This window comes from Rhamphochromis longiceps, linkage group LG3, assembly GCF_057381845.1.
Source record: "Rhamphochromis longiceps isolate RC_006_pf linkage group LG3, R_longiceps_female_GT1.1, whole genome shotgun sequence".
Taxonomy (NCBI): Eukaryota; Metazoa; Chordata; class Actinopteri; order Cichliformes; family Cichlidae; genus Rhamphochromis; species Rhamphochromis longiceps.
In genome coordinates, this window is record NC_140559.1 from 23,425,454 (window position 1) to 23,446,785 (window position 21,332).

Here is a 21,332-nt window from a genome sequence, read left to right on the forward strand (position 1 = left end):
CATTTAAAGAATTGCTGCAAAGCCGCTCAGAGCTCAGGATCAAGTGGAAACATCCTTTAATAAAACATCTTAAATGCAGTTCCTCAGTCATTGAACGCACCCATTCAGCTTTTATTCGGTTGTGTTCTCGCCTTGAGCAGAATCGAAAGACTTCCACCTGCATGTCTGAGCCTGCAGAGCTCAGGTCTTGTTTTTCATTCTTTAAAAACACAGAACCGTTTAAAGGCGTGGCAGTGCATTTGAATAATCCAGCTGCTTCTCCACACCTCTTTCATACACTGAAGGTAACAGCACATCTGTGAATCACACAGTGCAGAGAAGCCAAACTGCAATGACTCAATCATTTACCTTAAAACTTTTAAAGGTATTTTAATGTATTTGATGTGGATCACACAGCTTTCTCTTAGTGATGAGCAGTGACTAAAAGCAGCCAGCAGGTGGCGGTCCTGGCCCCGCAATTACAGTCAGCTGACATGAGCACAATAACTTCTTTTATTTGTTTATTGCCAGAGTTAAATCATTAACCCTCAGGAGAAGAAAACATATTTGGGGGATTCCAGCTGTTCTTCTTCTTGCATATTCAAACTGTGGAGCTGAATTCATCGTTTCCAGATGTTGGAAAAAAGCCAACGCCACAACGACTTTGTTCCGCAACACAGCGTTTCCAGGCCACACCTGCAGAGTAATCTGATTACCCATTATTCCTACTAACAGCACAAGGAAGAACGAAAGCTCTTCCAGCACAGACTTCCTGCTGTGTTATTGTGCAGCCGTTTGCATTCCTGTGGCTGTTTCAGACACACAGCGATCCTGCCCTCCCCCAGCACCGCCCACAGCAGAAAACATTCATTCTCTGACCAGTTTTAGTTATTTCACGTTGTACCGACGCCTTTTATCATCATGAAACAAACTCCGTCCAAACCAAACCAGCTGATTGAAGTTTTTTATTAACATCAGAACATAATGCTGTACACATAGGGGTTAAATCTGTGGCTATTGCCAAGAAACAAAAGTGAAAGATCAACATGAACATGAAACAGTTACAGAAAATCTTCACATTACAAGAGAACTCTTATTAAAAGTCAGTGTTACACATGTCATTAGTATTAAAAGGGAGATATATATATATATAAAAAATGATCTCTGGCTTATACCTAAACACAAGACACGCTAAACCCCAAATCCTCATGTTCACGTGCCGTAGTCATGGTTACTGACGTGTGATCAAAATCCCACAAACCCATGGAAGTCTAACCTCCAGTCTCCACAGTTTAAAGAGAAAGGTTTCATTCTCAATCAACACAAAAATAAAACTTGCTCTGTCATTGTTAAATTGATTAGTGGTCAGTTTCACAGGAATAAAGTGCTTAATGCTACATATTTGTGGACAGTCTCATGACCTGCATCTGCTTTTTTAGTTTCTCACAGCAGAGAAATATTCATGGTCCCCTTTTCTGAGAAGTGGAATCACACTGTTATATACACGTAGCCAGGATTCTCAGTGTTTCACATTCAGGTTTTCAAATCATCTCTTCTGATCCCCTTTTCTTTTTCGGGGCTTCGTTGCAAGTCGGTGAGGATGGCCGTTTTCTTTTATACACCAACAAACCAACAACAGCAACAAGAACAAGGACACTAACCACTCCGGCTCCAACTGCGACTGCGACACTCTGTCCACCTTCGTGATTCGCATTGCTCTGAATTGCTTTTTCGAGGCGTCCGATGGGCTCGCTGACTTCATCCCTGTGTTCTGCAGATCACAAAGATCAGACATTACACGCTGCACTCAGACCAAGTTTCTATTCCAGGAAGCCTGTTCAACAGACTCTGAGACTTAAAAAAAATCTGAGTTTATCTGAGATCAGCAACTCTGTGTCCTGCTCAAACAGCTCCGAGTTCATTCACCCCGAGTTAAATGCGTCCGCGAGTAGAGAAAGAAAGTGAAATTAGTGGGGCTCAGAATTAGTTTTTTTTTTTTTATACTTTCGATGGCCGTGATTTACCCAAATTACATTTTCATTATATGCATCCTGATTTTACAGTTGATTTTTTTTACCTGAAACTGAAGCTGAAAACCTGGTAAAACTGATGGGACACAGTTTACTGACGCGCCCGTCATACTAACGTTTCCAATTTAACCATTTCTAACCAGCCTTCACTGATAGTCGATGGCTCTCCTGCAGCTACAGCAGGGATGTTCTACTGAGCCTCATTTTACTTTTGAGAGTCATTAAAATATGGAAAACAGATCATGTCAGGACAAAATAAGACACTGTGAATGGATCCAAAGCAGATCCAGAAGGGATGAGCTGTGAAACGACCAGAAGACACTCAGGCCTTTGGTCAGATCTGGTCTCTGTCCATGATCATGATCTGCTTTGCATCCTGCAGTGTAAGTGGACTCCAACATGGAGCTGATACTGATTCACACAAGATCCTGTGATACGTTAGATGGATCTGGGTCACTGACACCGAGTGTGAACTTCAGACTCTGTTCCTTTAAAAATGCTCTTTGAATAATGTCTCAATCGAAAATGCGAACAAAACTCAACATGAAAAGTAATCAGATTACTGTAAGACTGACTACAGCCGGTTCACGTAGTCTACAAGATCCAAGTGTGACAGACATGTTTCCATGAGTGTGGCTGAACACGACACATGAGCGTGTCATGTATCTAAAGCTCATCCTTCCCTGCAGAGAAACTGGCCGACAGCTGCAGATTGTATTTTGAGCTGATAATAAATCTGTGAATGACTGAAAAAGCACTCATTTGCACGAAAACTATTTTAAAAAGCACAAAAAATAGAAAAGTGATGTCCAAGTGGGACAAAGTAGGTTTCACTGCACAAACAAACTGCTCTGAACTTTGATAAGAACAAATAAGGGGAAATAAAACTAGTCAGCTGGTGAACCACGAGGGGAAGCGAGAGGGACACTCAGACTTTGTTGAAGAAATCCCGCCAGGATTTTAAGCTCAGTCTGTTACCGTGGTAACTGAATCAGAGTTGAAGCTGGCTCTCTTCCAGGAGCAGAAAACCTGAGTTTCCTTCATCTCAGGGTTTATAAACTCACATGCTTCCTGGAATCAAACCCTGCAGCTTTCTAACAAGTCTCATCAAAAACAAACTCAAGCTCACCTGCGTCTGTGACACTGAGGGATCTTTCCTCACTTAAGACTCTCTCGCTGCTTGCTGCGTTGCTCATTATAATTCTGCACTTGTATCTTCCAGCATCGCTGACGGTGACGTTCTTCAGGACGATGGAAACGTCTCCGTCCTTCATGAAGGCCTCTCGCAGCGTGACTCGACCCCTAAAAGACGAATGCTGGTACTTCTCGTATGAGCGTTCGTTGCGGTAGAAGAAGACGTAATCGTCCACACTCAGGTCAGGTTTGCTCCACTCCAGCACGGTGACGACTGCATCTCTGGGAGCCCGGCACTGAAGAGTGACATCCTCTCCAATCGTCGCTGCGTACTGGTCTAAAATCAGAGAACAACATTCAGATATAATTCAACTAACCCTTAATAGACTGTTTCTTTCTTTATAAGAACTCTACATGGGGTGATTTCTTCATTTTGAATAAATTGGGGTCTCTGTACTGGAGCCTTTAGAAGCATTTTTAATGCAATTATGAGACTAATAATTTGTTTACTGTGCGCGTAAATGTGCTCACAGACTGTCCAAGATGTCTGTGCTTCAGTGTTGGTGAGTGAAGTTGGAGTGTTTCCCAAGTCAGTTATTTAATTCAGCATTTAGAAGATATCAGTGTGACACACCCGCACACACATGCAGATAACACCAACTGAAAAAGGGAGGACTGTACTCTCTTGTTCAAATATTTGCCTCAGGGGGAAAAAAGAAAGAATTTTAGCTGCTGTACAGTTTCTTTTCTAACACTGACTGAATATGCGGAGTCCAAAACCAATCTGTGACGTCAAGTGTTCAGTCCATCTTTTAAGTCCAGTCTATGATGAAACCTGAGCCCACCTGGGTCAGGAACATTTACAGTTATCAGAAGCATCATGTAGCCTGGCTGTAGTGGAGACTAAGCTGTGAGGTTTTTTTTAACCAAATTCTCTCTTTAGGAAAATTCTTGTTGTGTCATGTCAGGGACAGAAACCCAACACATGTGACAGATCTGATGATGCGGTCAGTCAGTCATGACTGGACTGATCTTCCAGGCGCTCCTTTCATGGGTCGCCACAGCAGATCACCTGCCTCCCTCTCACCTCATCCCAAGATCTTCCTCCGTCACACTAACCCCCTGCATGTCCTCCTTCACTACATCCATTAACCTCCTCTGAGGTCCAAAATGTCTTAGACTCACTTCTCCAACTTTGTCTCCTAACCTGCTGGATATGAGCGGTCCCTCAGATGCACTCGTTTCTAATCCTGTACATTCTGGTCACTTCTGTCTGGATCACAAAAATGACATTCCCATGCTGGATTGATCGATAACGTGGGCTGCTCTGCTATCAGGCCCAGAGACAGTGCTGTGATTTCTCCCAGCGTCTCGATTCCAAACACTAACAACACAGCTGGACCGCAGCCAGCTATATGCACTTTTAATTACCAGCCTATCTTCTGGCAGGTTTGGCAGCTGATCAGCAGAAATTAGACAGTAGTTTCTGCAGGAACATCTGGATCCCCTCACACAAACACTGACATCAGTGGTCTCAGTTTGGACCCAACAATTCTGTGGCGCTGCTGAATCCCAGACATTGTAATTAGTCTGGAACATATTTCACATTTTCAGCACACACACACAGGTTTACGGTAAACTCTGCTCTACATACCTGTCATAACACATACAGAACATTTTCGGTTGCATTTTTACATGAATGCCGAGCTCAGTTTGAAAAACAAAAACCCAAGAACAAAATACACTGCATAAAATAAGACTGTAAAAAATTCTCAAACACAGGCGACTGAAGATTATAATTATATTTTTATTACATGCAATGGTCAGGTTTATCTATAAAACACATGCACAGACAGCAGCTTGACCAAAGGTCTATTTAGCACAGTGAGAACGAAACTACAAAACAGCAAGAGCTCATTAAAGCTTAATGTGGGGTTTGTTTGACTTTCCAAAGGTTCTCAATGACACAAGTCCAAAGGTGATTTGTGCGCCCCGCTGGACTTCCGACAAAAATGTGTTAACATCCTGTAGGCACTTCTAACTTATTAATACTGCCAGCTCACAGAAAACTGAGTGTGGTAACAGCATAGGTTGCACCACAGCCTGGGATTTTGCAAATTCAAACACATATTAGGGCAGGAGGAAAAAAGAAAGAAAGAAAGGCTTAAAAATATCCTGCAGCCCGCCTGCAGCGCAGTGCCTGCAGTTACCAGGCAGATAATGCCACTGAAGCCTTTGTACGGAATGCTACTGACCAGCAGGATCACGGAAACCAACTCCCATTTCTTCCATATGCTGTTTGTGACACACACAAACACACAACGACAGACGCACAAAACTCACCTTCAGACGCAAAAGCGCGATGGAAGAGCAGCAAATGTGCAAAAAACCACAGAAAACCCATGTCTGCCGTTAAATCCATGACAGCTTTATGCACGGCGACAAGTTGTTTACCAGAGCAGAGGAAGGACGAACAGGGCGGAGTTGAAAGACTTGAAAGTTTTCGAAAAACGCCTGCCCAAACCTGTTGCGTCATCACAACAAGCGACTGTGCCATCTACTTATTTTCTGACATTTTACGAATTTTTTTGTTTTATTTTCGAAAGAAATTCCAAGTATGTGAGAGGAATATGAATGTAGAAGAAGAATGCAGCGAACAGTATTTCTGAATGGCGTTATATAGGGAGCAAATAAACTGCTGCGTTTTACACTTGTTACATTTTATGTGCATTTTAACTGAAGATGTGTTAAAAAAAACGAAAACCCTGTAAGTCAATATTTCACTTCCTGTAATGACAGAAATCCCCCAGAAAATAAATCATAGTCACAGCTTTCACGTAGGCCTACATCCAGTTTTATTATTATTATTAGGTGAGATATTAATGCAGCTCCAGTTAGATTTCCTAACGATACAGTTAAATGAACAGAAGGCACAGGAATGATATATAAAGACTGTCGTTTCTGTAACTGGTGTCCTGTGCATTTTCGTGGCTCAGTGGATTTGGTACAACAGTTCTTTTTAAAAGTGGGATGTTTAACGCTTTATTTTTTTATATATGGCGCCCTCTGCTGGAATAATATTTTCTGTGCAGTCGGATCACAGCGTGTCTGCAGGACTGAGGCTGTAATTATCAGGGAGGAAAAAGAAACATTAATTGTTTTAAGATGTAAGACAGAAGAAAGGAGAGGAAGATGAGGGTTATCTTGGCAGGTAAGTACTACAGAACTACAAATATAAAGAGTACCTGTAAGGTTCTAATTCATGTTGGATTTTCACTGGATCTGTGTTGGTGAGATCATTGTGACACGTCTCTTTATGCAGGTGCAGCTTCGATAAACAATGTGGTACAGCTACACAGCTACACCACATCCTCTGGTGTTCACGGTCAGGGGATATCAGAGGTCGCAGTTTAGTTTAAATAAACTGAGTGAACCTGCAGTTACCCATGCTACACTGGCCGGAAAACAGCTGTGATGGCTCATCTAACATCTGGTTTGTTTGTTTGCTCTTGGAAAGGTTGCTTTCATAAATCCATCATTTATCCAGGTAAAAGTGTCACTGACATAATAAAAAAAGTGTTTTTCAAGAGAGATCTGATCATGAGGGCTGCGGAAATTATGACAAATATTTTCGATAAAGTTATTTTAAGTAACTAAAAAAGGAAAAGAGGACTGGTTGGATTATAATGCACAGTAACGCAGTAACCAAGATACGTGCAAAATTGGCCATTTCTTTATTTTATATACTAAACCTCGTAAACCTTGTTTTACATAGAAGGATTTTTTAAACCGATATAAGCAAATACATTACACATTACATTACACAGTAATGGCAGCCTTGAGTAAGCCAGGATATTAGTTTACAGAGGCTGTTAAAATTATATGTTTAACGTTAAAATGTTGGTGACACAATAATTTCATCCTAATGGCGCTGACATATTCATAGGGTTCATTTTTGAGTCAAAATATCATGAGGTAGTCACGATTTTGCAAATATTCCACCTCGTAGTGCAGTTTGCACAAATTGTTTTAAAAATGCACTCATGCTACAAACATTACTGATGAGTCAAGATCTGCACAAACTGACAGAAACACTGAAGCAGCTCCACATTTTATTCTTATTGTCATCTATGTCCTATTTGTCAGGTGACAGAAGAACCAACACAAAGCTCAGAGAGTAATGGTGACACAAGATCACAGGTGAAATTGGATGATGACTTGTTTTAAGCTTAAATTTCAAAACTAACATTTTAACTACTGATTTTATCTATTGTTCTGATTTTATATACTGTTTTGTTTGTTAATTAGTTTCTTTGTTTGCTTGTTTTAATCAATTTTAAATCATGCTTTTTATTTGTTTTTGTTTCTAATGTCTCTGTAAAGCACTTTGAATCACCTTGTTGTTGAATTGTGCTATACAAATAAACTTGCCTTGCCTTGTTGGTTCATTACTGTATTTGCTATGGCTGAAGTAAACTAAATTCTAAAATACTTGTTTTAATATTAATTTAACATTATATACTTCACATTTAAAACTATGAATTGTTATTTTAAATGGTTTAAAAGCATGTAGAATTGCATATGTAGGCAAGTATATTTCTCTGTTTGTTATCAAACGCACAAAGGAGAAAAAAAGAAACGGGGCAGGGTTCGGTGGTTAAATCATCCGTCCTCATGCCAAAACCAAATCTACGCCCTTGGCTTATGGCACCAGTACCGAAGACGATTGGGGACAATAAAAAGAAGCAAATCAAAAAACCAAAAAAACCAAAAAAACAAAAGACGGGGGCGTCTGTTTCTTTTAAAGAATTCTGGCATTAACCTTTAATTCTGGGGAAACAAAAAGAATGACCCCTCCCCTCCAATCCACTTCCGTACACCAGCCGGTCTATCTAATGAATGAATGCGTTTGTTTGTTTGTTTTATTTCCAGGAACCCCCGAAATGCTTTGAAAGAAGCGGTTTTGACAGAAATATTAGAAACTTCTGACTTTCTATATTTGCTGCCAAATACGTCGGAAATGTCGATACTGCCTCTGCAGGAATGACGTGTATATAAGCATGTCACACATGCCATTACCCCCCCCCCCCCCCCTCTTCTTTTTTTAATTACTCACCACTTCATTGTCGCATACGAACCAACAGTTGTGAAATTCCACTTTTTACGGGTTTTTAGAGGCATTATCGGGGCTCCCTTGTTACCCTCGGCGTACCTGGAATTTATTCCGATCCTTCAAGCGAGATATCCGGGTATTTCGGCCCATGTCTGTCGGTGCTGTCTGAACAGAAAATCCAGAAACTCCGTGCTCAGTAAATCCAAACGGCGATCCAAAATTCATTTGATTACATCCATCTCCCGTGGGGAACAACTGATACATCCAAAAACGGGTACACCCAGCCGTGGAAAACTCCAGCTCAGAACACTGGCACTGTCGCGGCTCCTCCTCTTCCTCCTCCTCTTCACCTCCTTCTATGGGCATTAACGGTGATTGGCAAACCACAGTGGTCTCTCTGAGACGGAGATGCAACATGCGGACAAGTGGAAAGCAACGTTGATCCTCTTCTTCCTTTTTTCTCAACAGCTGTCGTCTAACTTTTTCATGCACCGCTTACTTGGCCGGAGTGTTAGTAAAAGGCTCTAATTTGAAAATTAATTGCAAGGGATGAGAGGAAGCCGTCCCACTAACCATCTGACCACAGATACATACAGTTTATAGTTCACCTCCTTCTCCCCTCAGCTGCTGCTGCTAAAATCTAGTAAATTCAGCTCTTGCACACACTTGTTTCTCTGTGTTAATTTAAAACTTCATCACACACAGTTTTCCCTCTTTGCATCCCTGCCATCTCCTCTGATGTGCTCTCCAGCTCATAGCCACATTTAACCCTTTCTGCTCCGCTGCACCCCCTCCCTTATGTTTTTAAACGCCCCTCCGCTTTGCCCCAGTTCTTTTTTTTTGTGTGTGTTCATATGAGCCACCGGTTCAAAACCCGCCCTGCTTTATACTTTCGACTCTAATGTCGCATTCACGTCACTTCAGGTGAATTTCATAATTTTTGTTTGTCATTTCTCTCTGACACTTGAATGCATCTTGTTTTTTACTATTTATTTGATATCTGCTATTCATCACATGCAATATGTGCAGTAAAGCAGTTACCATCTTAACCTGGTTAATGATAACGTTCCCTCATTTTAAAAACATGCATGCAGGCTTTACTATGTAGATCCCTGAGTAGAGCAGATCTGTTTTCTAGCCTCTACTCTGCAGGGTTTGTGTGGTGTTAATCCCACTCAGTGTCTCTCTGTGATCTACCGAGGCCTTGTGTTCGTACCAAAGCTATAAAACTAAGAACTAAAAAACATTGAACGCCTTTTTCCTGGAACTGCAGAATAGAAACCACAGAGCCGCTGAAGTCAAGAGGAAGGAGGTGTGTTTAACTGCTGTGATGAAACAAAAAAACACCTTAATCACACAACACTGTGCAGAAGAATGGGACACACATCGCTTCTGTGGCTGCTCTGTAAGTACCACATGTACTGAATGTAAAATGTGCAAATGTTGATCTTGTTGGAGCGCAGTGGATCTGGGACACAGAGATGTTTGCAGCTACAGAGAGGAATGAATTGCACAGGATTCTGCTTTAATTATATCAGTGGTTAATCCGTGCACTTTACTGAGCTGGAACAGCTGCTGCTTCTCTTTAACTAAAGGTTTCACCAGATTCAAGCTTTTACTTCTTTAAACTCTTTAGAGTTCAGATTTTCAGGTTTTTGCTGCAGACAAACCGCAGCAGTGTTTAAACGTCTACTTCACCGTCTCCTGCAAATCACACTATTATCTTATTGTTGTCCTTTTTTACCAATCTTACTGATGATTACCAGTCATACATGTGCTCTGTGTCACAGGTCTTGGTAAGCTGCATTTTTAAGCAAAGACTCCCCCCGTTTGTATCTCTGTGTGTATCTATGTTGCAAAGAGTGACACCTGCCAAGCCTTTAAATATATCAACTCATTTAATTGTCACTTATTCAATTTTCAGTCCAGGTTTCATGTCCAGATTAATTTTAGCTGGTAGTCACCAGTTTAAGTTAAGTGATTTGAATTTTTTTTTTCTTCCAAATTTCAGATTGCGGCTTACTTCTCTTCTCGGTGCTGAGCTGCATAACCTATGGAGGTGAGTGAACTCATAATTTGAAATCCTAGAGATGTTAAATGTATCAAAGTTTTTCTTCACAGAAAATAGATTTGACATCTGTATTTTTCCCTTTCTGAGTAATTTTTACATTAAAAAGTCTGCAGCGGTCAGGAAAATGCGTGCAATTAAAAACAGAGGAAAATTTGGGGAAATACACTCTTCGTGCTTGCTAAGAATTTGATGTTGAAACTGATACCATTACTCAAATAAAGAAATGTTCCAGTACATAAGTCACTACAGTTTAATAAAATAATGTGCACTGTTTTAGCTTCAGATTAACTTTTAGACTCAAGCATATGTTGCTTAAACTGGATTCAGATGTTCTATCTGTCTTTGACCCTGCACCACAACAAAGATCGGGATGTTTTAAAATTATTTTTTTCTGTTCATTCAAAAAATCTATAATCTCTCACAGCTCGTCTGACTGTGAGTCCCAGCAACTCTCTGTTCTTTGAAGGAGCCTTTGTGTCTCTGAGCTGTGAGGAGGACGACAGCTCTGCTGGATGGACTCTGAGGAGAAACACAAGCAGAGACACTGGAGCTGAATGTAAGGAGTGGGGAAAACCAGCTGGTTCTTCCTGTAACATCACTGTTCTCCCATGGGACAGTGGAGTTTACTGGTGTGAGTCCAGAGAGGGTCCCATCAGTAACATGGTTAACCTGACAGCCACTGGTAAGCTGAGTGTGTGGAGTTAGTGTTGATGAAGCTGTGTGTAAATGGATGAAATGCTGTAGTTTGTCTCTGTGTTGAGGTGGATCAGTGATCCTGCAGAGTCCTGTCCTCCCTGTGATGGAGGGAGATGACGTCACTCTGCTCTGTAAAACAAAGACCACTCCCTCCAACCTCCCAGCTGCTTTCTATAAAGATGGTGTCTTCATTGGGAATGACACTACGGGTCACATGACCATCCAGCATGTTTCCAGGTCTGATGAAGGCCTCTACAAGTGTGACATCAGCGGTCATGGAGAGTCTCCATCCAGCTGGATCACTGTCACAGGTGAAGCTTCTGTTTCTTTTGCAGATTTCAGACCCAAAGTGACTCAAAGTGACCACAAAGACTTGTGTTTCTCTTTAGTTTCAGGTTCTTCTACCTCTCCTCCTCCATCAGCCTCGACTGCCTCCCTCCACCTCTCCTCTCTTTCTACTGTTTCCTTCTTCGCGGTGCTGTCAGTTTCCTCCATATTTGGGCTGCTGCTGCTGGTTGTACTGGTTGTACTGGTGAGAAGATGTGTCTGGAGGAAACCTGAAGGTGAGACACACATTCTGCTCACATTTAATGTTTCTGTATAAAACCAGCTTAAAGTGACAAAATAACACAATCTACAGTGTTTTTCTCTGAGTGGTATAAAGTGGGTGAAAGTCAGTCCTGTTACACTGACGCTGATATCTCACCCAGTGGGAAACTCACACTGAAGTAACTGAAGTGGATAAACATAATCACACATGTAGGTGTGACCATGGGGTGAACTGTTCCTTTAATAACAGTCACATGATGCACAGGATGTTGTTTTTGCACTTCTATCTTTGTGAGCACTTGTTTTTAAACAGTTAAATTACCATATTTATAGTGAAACACTGCAGTTCTGCAACATTTTGTGCTTCTGCATTTCATGTTCAGTTACGTGCTTTTAATATAGTTTACACTAAATGTTTTGTTTTGCTCTGGGTGAACTGTGATGCTGCACTTGAGATTTTGTGGTCAGAGTCTATCGAAGTGAACAGAAGCTTCGCCGCCGTCCAGTTTCCTGTTTTCTGACTGAAAGAAGAGAAGAAAAAAAGTTTTTTTTCTTTTACATGTTTTACCGCAGGTCTCACAAAGATCACCCACCGTAATGCTGACTTTAGTCTTTCCTCCACTTTGCATTTTAATCATCATTAGATGATTATGAATATTAGTGCTCCAAACATCGAAACATCGGCAGTTACAGTACAGTTATCAGTGGAAAATCTTTTTCATCTCATTTTTGCAGAAAGAGATCCTGCAGCAGCCACCGCTACCTACTCACCAGTGAGAAGAACCGTATCGAACCAGCAGTATGAGTCAAACAGGACGAGTGGTAGGAAACATTTCCTGTTAGATAATATCTAGATTCTTTGATGATCCAACGTTTCTTCAAAACGTTACTCAAGTTTCGTGTTTTGGGTTTTTTTGAAGAGAATCTCCAACATGTGCTCGTTCAGACACCGGTGATACTTTTAGGGTGAACTGCAGGTCCTCATGCTACTATTTTATCATGTGTATATATGCTATCATTTCCACTGCACTGGACATATAACAAATCTTTGTGACGTGGCTTTAAGTGTATATGTTACACATTACTTTAAATATATCTTTATTTTTGTCACACCGTCAGACCAGCAGGCAGTGTGGACATCCAACTGTGTGAACACGAGAACGCAAAAATATATTATTACATTACACTCAATCATGTGTCATTTACCAGTATATTTATAATTAGAGCTACTTTGTTATATTTTGTAACTTTGTAATATGTTGTTTTATTTCATTTAGTTTGGTTAGCTACTGTTCTTTACTGCCTTGGAGCAAGCATAGCCACATAATTTCCTCTGGGATTAAAAGAGTGCTTGTCAGATTCTGACAAAGTGATTAATATTAAGTTGATACCATAGATACATCTAAAAAAATCTGGGATCAATTGAAATCTCAGGAACCTTGATTTTAAAATCAAGGTCAGAGGTCAAGTTTTCTGAAAGTCTGGTAAACACAATTACAAGAAAGTTGCCCCATTTTTTTTTTTTTTTGGCCCACCTACTAAGAGGCTGAGGGTCCTTCTGACTCTTGTGCTGTTGAAACAGGCGACTCCTCCCTGTATCAGATTAGGTAAAGTTATCTTATCTTGTGTTAAATCCCCCCATTTTTTTTAAATGTTGTTTCACTGGATGACTCAGAGAAAGAAAGAAATACAGTTTTATATCAGATTCATCCCGACTGCACTTTTCCCTTCCCACTGATTGCTGATTTATTAATATCATTATTTCAAATGCTGAAGCAGCAGCAGTGACAGTTATCTGTTCTCAGAGGAAAATCTGACTTGATTTATGCAGAGAAAGATCCCCCAGCAGCTGCAACTGCAACTTACTCGTCGGTGAGAAGAACAGCCTCAAACAGGACGAGAGGTACGCCGAGTTTCCTGCAAGATAAGCTTTAAAACGTGCAATGTTTCCTAAAAAGTTCCACAAGGTTCATGTTTGGGGTTTCAGACGAAAGCCTGGTGCTTCCGTTAGAAAGTAACTGCAGGTGTCCTGATTTTTTTTCTTCCATCAGTTCAACATTTCAGTACTGTTAGCCCTTGGCGTACGTTAGTTTGCGGCCAGATATCCATGTTTCTGCACGTCAGCATACTAGAAGAGCGACAACAGCAAAGAAGCTCTGCTGCACTTCAGTTTCCTGTTTTTCTGATTTAAAAAATGGGGAAACACTTTTTTTATTCAAATGTTATTTGAAGAAATGTATGTCAGAGTCATCCAGCTTTTTATCAAACACAATCTTTCCTGCACTTGACATTTTAATTGACACAAATGACACAAATGCCAACGTTTCAAATTGACTTTACAGAAAAAGATCTCTCAACGGCTGCCACCTACTCATCGGCGAAACGAGCAGCAGCAGGCGAGCAAAATGGAGCAAACGGGACCAAAGGTATGAAAAATTCCCGGCACGACAAACTCAAAAATCTTTGAAGGTGTTCTGATGTTTCCACAGGAGGTTTTCTGGGGTTGATTGTTTTTGAACATGTGTCGGATGCATTTGTGATGAAATCTGCTCCATATGTTGGTGTTCTGGATCAGCAACTAAGCTAAGCACTAAACTGAAGTGCACGACTACGTTATGATGGTTGTTAATATGATGGTTGATCTTTTCAAATCTTCAGTCCACTGAACATCAGCCTCACTTTTCCAGGTGCTTGGAGACTTTCCAACTTTCCAAACAAGGAATCTTAGAATCTTAACATTTCCAGGTCCATATTTTTTATCTTTTGACTCTGCTTGAGTAGCTTAGCATGCTTCACATCTCAAAATAATCCTTCTTTATTTGATATGGAGTCTTTGTGCAGGCCCTCAGTTCATTCTCGCTCCCTCCTGACCACATTATTAGAAATGTTTAATGTGGTTATCCATGGCTGGAACAAGATCTATGTCAGGAAATAAAGAAAAACACAATTGATCCACTTCAAGATGAGCTTTCCTTCCAAGTTATATCTTGAGTGCAGCTGCCAGTTTCAAAAACAGATAATGCGTCCATGATGATTTTCCTCCTCAGACAGAGCTGTAACACAAACAGCTGCTGAGTGAAGCAGATCTGTGGCATATCTGTGCTACAGAAACAAGAAGAAAGTCTGGATAAGCACGTGGTGATGCTCACGTTCTTTCTGATCCACTTCTGCATCCTTTGGTGGGAACTGAAAGTGTAACCTTGGATAATCTGATATTTAGGAAGCTGGTCCCGTCTAATGATGGTAACAACACAGTTGTCTAAGGAGCTTGGAAAGAAAAGTGTCTGGACTTCTTTAAGCTGCTTGAAGACGTTTCACCTCTCATCCAAGAAGCTTCTTCAGTTCTAAGAGTCAAATGGTGGAGAGTCCCAGATTTAAGCCTGCAGGAATTTTGGGACAAAAGGACCCCCTGATGATCCTCTACCTAATCACATGAGCCAAGGTGTGAAAGCGGGTGTGGGTCACAAACACAGTTGTGCATGTTCAATGCAGACAACAGGATTCAGACCCCTTCACATTCACCCTCTTGTTTGTGTGCAAGAAAAAAACAGAAGTGTGTCCACCGGACTCTCGGAGTGAGCACAAACTTTTTCTGTGTTCTCACTTTTACTATAAAGTCAGGAACTCCTTCTGATGTGGTGAAGGTGTCTTTAAGTGGTTCAAACCTTTTGACTCATGGGGCTTTGAGCTTTCAGACTTTGTGCACTGATAATAAAGCAGCAGTATTTTCATTCAGATTTTTAAACTGGGTCATTCTTCCTCAGAGTTTCCCTGCATATACTTTCACTCCGTTGTAGGACTGACCAGTGTTAATTGGGCCAAATGAGGCCAAGAAGTCATGGCAAAAACTCACATCTGTCCAATATGAGGTGAATATCGGTGGAGGCAGCTACACTCACCCTAAAAGTCCATTTTTCTTTGAAACAGCTTTCACAGGTTAGCAAAGTGTTTTATTTGGGTTACGTTAAGTTTGCAAAGTGTTAAACGGGCTTGGCAGATGTGAGTAGCTCTGCACTCATTAAGCTTCCTGTTTCGAGCACTAAACTCAGCAGAGGTGCTAAAAAAAGTCACTCCAGGTTGAAGAGAGGATGTGCTGTGACTTTATGTGCAGCCCTACTCATGAAAAGTCCACATTTTCCCTCACGTGACTTCTATCTTGTTTTTTCAGTGTGCGATCCAGCTGCAGGTTACTCTTCGATGCACATAACAAGCGAAGTCAGTTATGGAGAAATCGCCATCAGGAAAAACAGCAGGCACAGAGGTACAGCTGCTCCTCATTCATACTCGCTGATCTTCTGCAGGATCTGGTTTAAGTGCACAGATGCTGTTTGTACAGAGGAGGAGGAAGTCGGATCACTTTGATCCCTCCACACTGTAAAACCTAATCAAACCCTAAATGCAATAGAAGAAAAAGAATGGGGTCAGATTCATCCTGCTGCTGGCACTGTGATAAACACTGTGAAAAGATGATGATGCAGTGACAGCATCTGCACTGTAGAGCTCCACAAAGCAGACAGGAGAGACTCAAACTGTAACATGAGGAAAATGTTGAGGTTTAACACAAATACTAAAAGTAGCAGAGCTGCTGCAGACGAAGCAGCAGAGCGTGACCCACAGTAAGTATGACATACTATATGAACGTGTGAGTGTGTTACACCTCTGAGTGCTCAGGAGGACCGAACATAACCGCAGCCTAACGAACCATTAAAAAAACACAATCATTTATTCACTTACTGAAAATAGATCTAATGTTTGTTTAAAGCCAAGAAAGAAAGGTAGAAAAAAGGAGGACAGTGTACGAGCACACATCTCTCAGGATCATGAATCGTTTTTAAGATACTGGAAAATTTAAATATTTCTCATAGAATTATTATAAACTATGAATCTATTAATTTATACTTTCATCTGCTGGGACACAACACAAAAAAGCACATTTTGATTTTATAAAACATAAATCAGAGGCTTATTTATGAGCTCAGCAGGTAGGATCATATCACTGTTGTAAGGTTTATAGAATAATAAAATGGTTTTAACCTTCAGCCAACAGGATGAAAAGGGAAAATATAAAGATGCTTATAACAAACTTCCTGATGCTCATCTGGGAAAGACAGAGATTTCAGATCATCGTGTTATCTGTGCTCTGAGCTCAGCGGGATCCTGCAGAGATCTGGTGGCAGTTTTAACCTGCTGATCTCTTAGGTTGACCATAACCTGCTCTTCAGCCCTTAACCCTGCTTTGTACTGTAGATCTGAAGACATTATGCCTTTAATGACACCTCACAGGCTCTGGGTTTGAATCTCCTGGTTGGCTGTGTGCAGTTTTTACACTGGACTGGTGACCTGTTTAGTTTGTAGAGCTCTATCCTGTGTGAGCTTAAGTTGGATCGAGTGTTAGGGAAGTGTGTGGAGGGAATATTTTATAACTAAACCAAAAATGTTTTTTACGCTTAGGTTTTTGTACAGATTGAACAAATATTCATACAAGTTTTCAACAAGTGTGGCCAGTGTGAGCAGGTAGATTTGGTACTTTGGACAGAGCTAAGCGAGCTGCTTTCCTCTGATTCCACTATCAGAGATAAACATTAACAGACTGCAGATAATTTACTGCTGATGTGAAATGTCCCAGTAAGAGAGGCAGCAGGAGCAGTTACAGCATGTTTAGTCTCATAAAATCATTTCTCTAATAAGAAGTGCGCACACTTACTGCATTTAAAGCACGAGCCCCACATGGACACAACAGGGACAAGTGGGTGGTGCATGGTATGCCTACGTCTCTTCATAAAACAGCATTAAATAAGTTTCATTCAGATAAAGGTAGGATTGGTGAAACAGGACGTTTAGAAATTCTATGGATACCAAGTATTTACAAACAGGCGGATGATCAGTGAAAGATTATCACTGAAGGGTTTTTTGGGGAACAGAAAAAAGTCACCAGCTGCTGCTGACACATCTTCAGTTCCTGAATGATTAGTGTTCATGTTCTTAGGAAAATAAATCAAAGGAAATGACTTCAAATTTGATAAGTTGTTAAATGTTTTTTCTGCCTCAAAGAAACAGTCGACTCATAAAGATATAAATATTTAAAAAAAGGAAAATCAAAGTTACACACAGTAAATTAATAATGGACAAGCTGACATATCAATAAAGGAAATGCATGTATTGGTATCACATCACCCAGACTGTCCTGTAATGATAATAAGAATATGTCAATAACATTTCAAAAATAAATAGTAAAAAAAAAACAGGAATGTGTCAATAGTGAAGTGACACAATCCTGAATCAGAATCACCAGAATCCCACTATACTACAAAAATAAACGACAAGTTTAATAAATTAAAAAACCAGGATCATGACAACCAGCCCCCCGACAACAGATACATCACCACGACATTATTGAACTTGGGGATCAGTTTTTTTTTAAGTCTGTTGGCATCTGAAAAATAAACTTCTTGTAAACAGGAAGTAACATCAGACAGAAGCAGGCTCAGGGAGGGGCGGCCATCTGCTGCGAGTGGTTGGTTGTGAGGGGAGGGAGACTGGACAAAGACACATTGTGGAAGAGAGCCAGAGATTAATAATAACTAATAATTAAATACAGAGAGGTGAGTGATTAAGAATAAATCCCCAGTGCACCATGGGAAGCCCCCCAGCAGCCTAGACTGATTCCAACGTAACTGAGGCAGGGTTCAGGGTCACCTGATCCAGGCCTGCTTTATTAAAGGAGAAGAATCCTGCAAGAACAAATGTCCTAAAGGGAACAAGCCTGAGGAGCCAGAAATCTCTGACATGAGCCTGCTGAAGGGGGCCCAGCTTGGGCCAGACTCATTATTAGTGTCAGGAAAAAGGTCAAAGGTCAGATGAAAAAAGTCTTTTGTTGAGCAAATTTGAGTTCCTCTGCTGCCACCTACTGGCTCATATCGTTTTGTGACTCGTAGGGGCAGGGATAGCTCAGTAGGTAAAGTGGTCGCCCCATGATCGGAAGGTCGGCGGTTCGAATCCACTTAACGGCTACCCTGAGGTACCCCTGAGCAAGGTACCGTCCCTACACACTGCTCCCCGGGCGCCTGCTTAGTGGGCTGCCCACTGCTTCACTGAGTGAATGGGTCAAATGCAGAGAAAAACAAGTAATTTCCCCATGGGGATCAATAAAGTATCCATTATTATTATTATTATTTTTATGCACTGCACTTACTGGCCACTTTATTAGGTACGCCTTGCTATTACTGGATCAGTCCCACTTTTGCCGTCAGAACTGTCTTAATCCTTCACAGACTCAGCATGGTGCTCGACAACATTCCTCTGAGGTTTTCATCCATATAGAGATGATAGCATCACACAGCTGCTGTACATTGATGATGTGAATCCAACACGTCCCTAAAGTGCTCCGCTGAATTTTCAAGGGTTTGATTTGGTACAGATGTTATAACTGCATTTATGACACAGAGTGTAATAGTAACTGTAATAGTTTTATATTCTTAGACTGAAAATGAATCTTAGAAATAAGCAGCAGTTTATTATTGACATTCTGCTCTAAAAGTAGAGCGTGAAATGTACAAAGTGATGAGATTCTTCCATTATTTAAACCAGTTTACTGTCCTGTCAGATTCAACTGTGAGCTCTATAATGTAATTTCAATTAAGTTTTATCTATATAGTGCTGAATCACAACAACATTCACCTCAGTATGTTTTATATTGCAAGGTAAAAAAACCCAGGGATAACACAGAGAAAACAGCAACAATCAGACAACCTCTATAAACAAGCATTTTTAGACAGTGGGAAGGAAAAACTCCCTTTTAACAGGAAGTAACTCCACGAGAAGCAGGCTCTGGGAGGGGTGGGAGTCTCTGGTGACTGGCTGGAGGAGAGGGGAGGGAGACAGGAAAAAAGACACGCTGTGGAAGAAAGTCAGAGATTAATAATAACTGATAATTAAGTGCAGAGAGGTTTATACACACATAGTGAGTAAGTCACTCTCAGTGCATCATGGGAAACCCCTAGCAGCCTGGGCCTATGAAAACAGTTCATTTGAGTCAAAGCTAACGAATCTGAGTCTCTTTAAAGGGTTAATTTGATCTACTTTATCAAATCCAAAGTCAGTGAAAAAATGAATATATTGTCTTGATCTTTGTGAGGATTCATGTGAGTACAAGACTAAAAGTGTCCCGGCTCTGTTACACTTCAGTGGATGTTTTCTTTGTGGAAAATGTTGCATGTGCAGTTATTTTTTTGATGTGTCCCAGAAGTTTTTATCACCTGAAATTTAAAAGTTTCTTTAATCTGTGTGTTTTTGTTCAGATCCTTCACCAGAGCCAGGGGTCATCTACTCCGCACTGAAGTCAACAATGACGCCTTCCAAACAGCCGATCCAGTCTGACCAGAGATGACGGCTGGCTGCTAAATACAGTCCTGTACACCTCTGTGCAGCATATGTTATTTATTTAATTACATGCTGTGTGTGTTTGCAGTTTTACAATTGCACTGAAATAAATGACTTGAATGTACAGTTTACGCTGAGGTGGATTTTTTTCTTTTTCCATTTGGCCAATCACTGGAAACATGAAGAATCAACGGACCGGAGCATGCACGTCCATGCCTTCAGAGTTCATCTTTGAAAACAGTCACTGCATGTTATCCAGCTCCACCTACTCCCCTCCACACATGCTGGGTTGTTTTAGAACAACAGATATTGTATCAGTGATAGAGGTAAAGAAAACACTTTGCTGTTTATAATGCATGTTTAAAGGAGGTGAGTGCAGCTGTCTCAGATGAAATCTAAGGGACTGGATCCTAGAGGTGGACCAATTTTTGCATATTTTATAACATAGTGCCATAGTGCTGTTGAGTGCCAGGAGGATTTCTATGATATATTATATATATGATCTATTATACATCGGGGAAACCAAACAACCTCTGGCGAAGTGGATGGCACAACACAGAAGAGCTACCTCGTCAGGCCAGGACTCTGAAGTCTATTCACACCTACAGGCCAGTGGACAGTCTTTCAAGGATAAGACAGGGAGGAACGATGGTTTGATCGCAGAGTCAAGGAGGTCATTTACGTGAAAAGGGAAAGATCATCTCTGAATCGAGGAGGGGGCCTAAGGGTACATCTGTCACCATCTTACAATGCTGTGATTGCAGCCATTCCCCAACTCTCTGTGAATGGTACTCATGGGCATTGGTGCATGATTTCTTGAATCATGTTCTCCATAAACTGATATAAATTTATATATACACATTTTTGTATCAAATGTTAGTTTAAAGTCTACTGTTTTAGTTTAGTCAGTTCCCTTTCTTATCTTCTTCTTCTCCCTGCATCTCTTCCTGCGTTCCCTAGTCAGTCTTGTCTGCATGTTTATTTACCTTTCAAATTCCCCAGTCCCTGGCTCTCTGCATCCCCGGCTCTCTGCGTCCCCGGCTCTCTGTGTCCCCGGCTCTCTGTGTCCCCGGCTCTCTGGGTCCCTGGCTCTCTCACCCTTGTTCTGTGTCTTCCTAGTCATGTCTGTCTCCTTCCTCCTCTTTCCTGTATTTTGTCAGTCTGCGTCTCAGTGTGTGGCTTCCAGTTTTATTTTGATAGTCACTTAGCCTGTGTGCATCATGTTCAATTTTGCTTCACCTGCGTTATATTGAATTTAAGGAATAGTGTTGCTGGTTCATTAATAAATGTGGCCACCAGGGGGCATTGGTTAAAATGCAAATGCTTTATTGAACTGTAGTTTTAGTCCCTGGGTCTCTGAACTATTTAAAGGTTCCAGGAG

At 41.0% G+C, this 21,332-nt stretch overlaps 2 protein-coding genes across 2 annotated transcripts; one reads left to right on the plus strand and one right to left on the minus strand.

The window, feature by feature from the left end:
• Nucleotides 1-917: 917 nt before the first annotated feature.
• LOC146673514 (uncharacterized) lies at nucleotides 918-5,692 on the minus strand. The gene is made up of 3 exons (XM_085401917.1): nucleotides 5,487-5,692; nucleotides 3,139-3,480; nucleotides 918-1,750 (listed from the first exon to the last, which is right to left on the minus strand). The coding sequence occupies exons 1-3, from the start codon at nucleotides 5,677-5,679 to the stop codon at nucleotides 1,521-1,523; spliced, it is 765 nt and encodes a 254-aa protein (XP_085258043.1). The 5' UTR covers nucleotides 5,680-5,692; the 3' UTR covers nucleotides 918-1,520.
• A 3,853-nt stretch (nucleotides 5,693-9,545) lies between these two features.
• Nucleotides 9,546-20,024, plus strand: LOC146673515 (uncharacterized). The gene is made up of 10 exons (XM_085401792.1): nucleotides 9,546-9,661; nucleotides 10,268-10,315; nucleotides 10,752-11,009; nucleotides 11,089-11,334; nucleotides 11,413-11,586; nucleotides 12,308-12,394; nucleotides 13,404-13,475; nucleotides 13,915-13,998; nucleotides 15,741-15,833; nucleotides 19,870-20,024. Exons 1-10 carry the CDS (start codon nucleotides 9,631-9,633, stop codon nucleotides 19,956-19,958), a joined length of 1,182 nt encoding a protein of 393 aa, XP_085257918.1. The 5' UTR covers nucleotides 9,546-9,630; the 3' UTR covers nucleotides 19,959-20,024.
• Nucleotides 20,025-21,332: the final 1,308 nt, after the last annotated feature.

Bases quoted from the DNA above. Each gene is read 5' to 3' on its own strand.
- LOC146673515 (XM_085401792.1), top strand. From the start codon at position 9,631: ATGGGACACACATCGCTTCTGTGGCTGCTCT. The intron at 9,662-10,267 runs GTAAGTACCACA...TCCAAATTTCAG, and splicing joins ATCGCTTCTGTGGCTGCTCT to ATTGCGGCTTACTTCTCTTC. The intron at 13,999-15,740 runs GTATGAAAAATT...TTGTTTTTTCAG, and splicing joins TGGAGCAAACGGGACCAAAG to TGTGCGATCCAGCTGCAGGT.
- LOC146673514 (XM_085401917.1), bottom strand. From the start codon at position 5,679: ATGACGCAACAGGTTTGGGCAGGCGTTTTTCGAAAACTTTCAAGTCTT. The intron at 3,481-5,486 runs GTGAGTTTTGTG...CTCTGATTTTAG, and splicing joins TCGCGCTTTTGCGTCTGAAG to ACCAGTACGCAGCGACGATT. The intron at 1,751-3,138 runs GTGAGCTTGAGT...TGTGATCTGCAG, and splicing joins CCTCAGTGTCACAGACGCAG to AACACAGGGATGAAGTCAGC.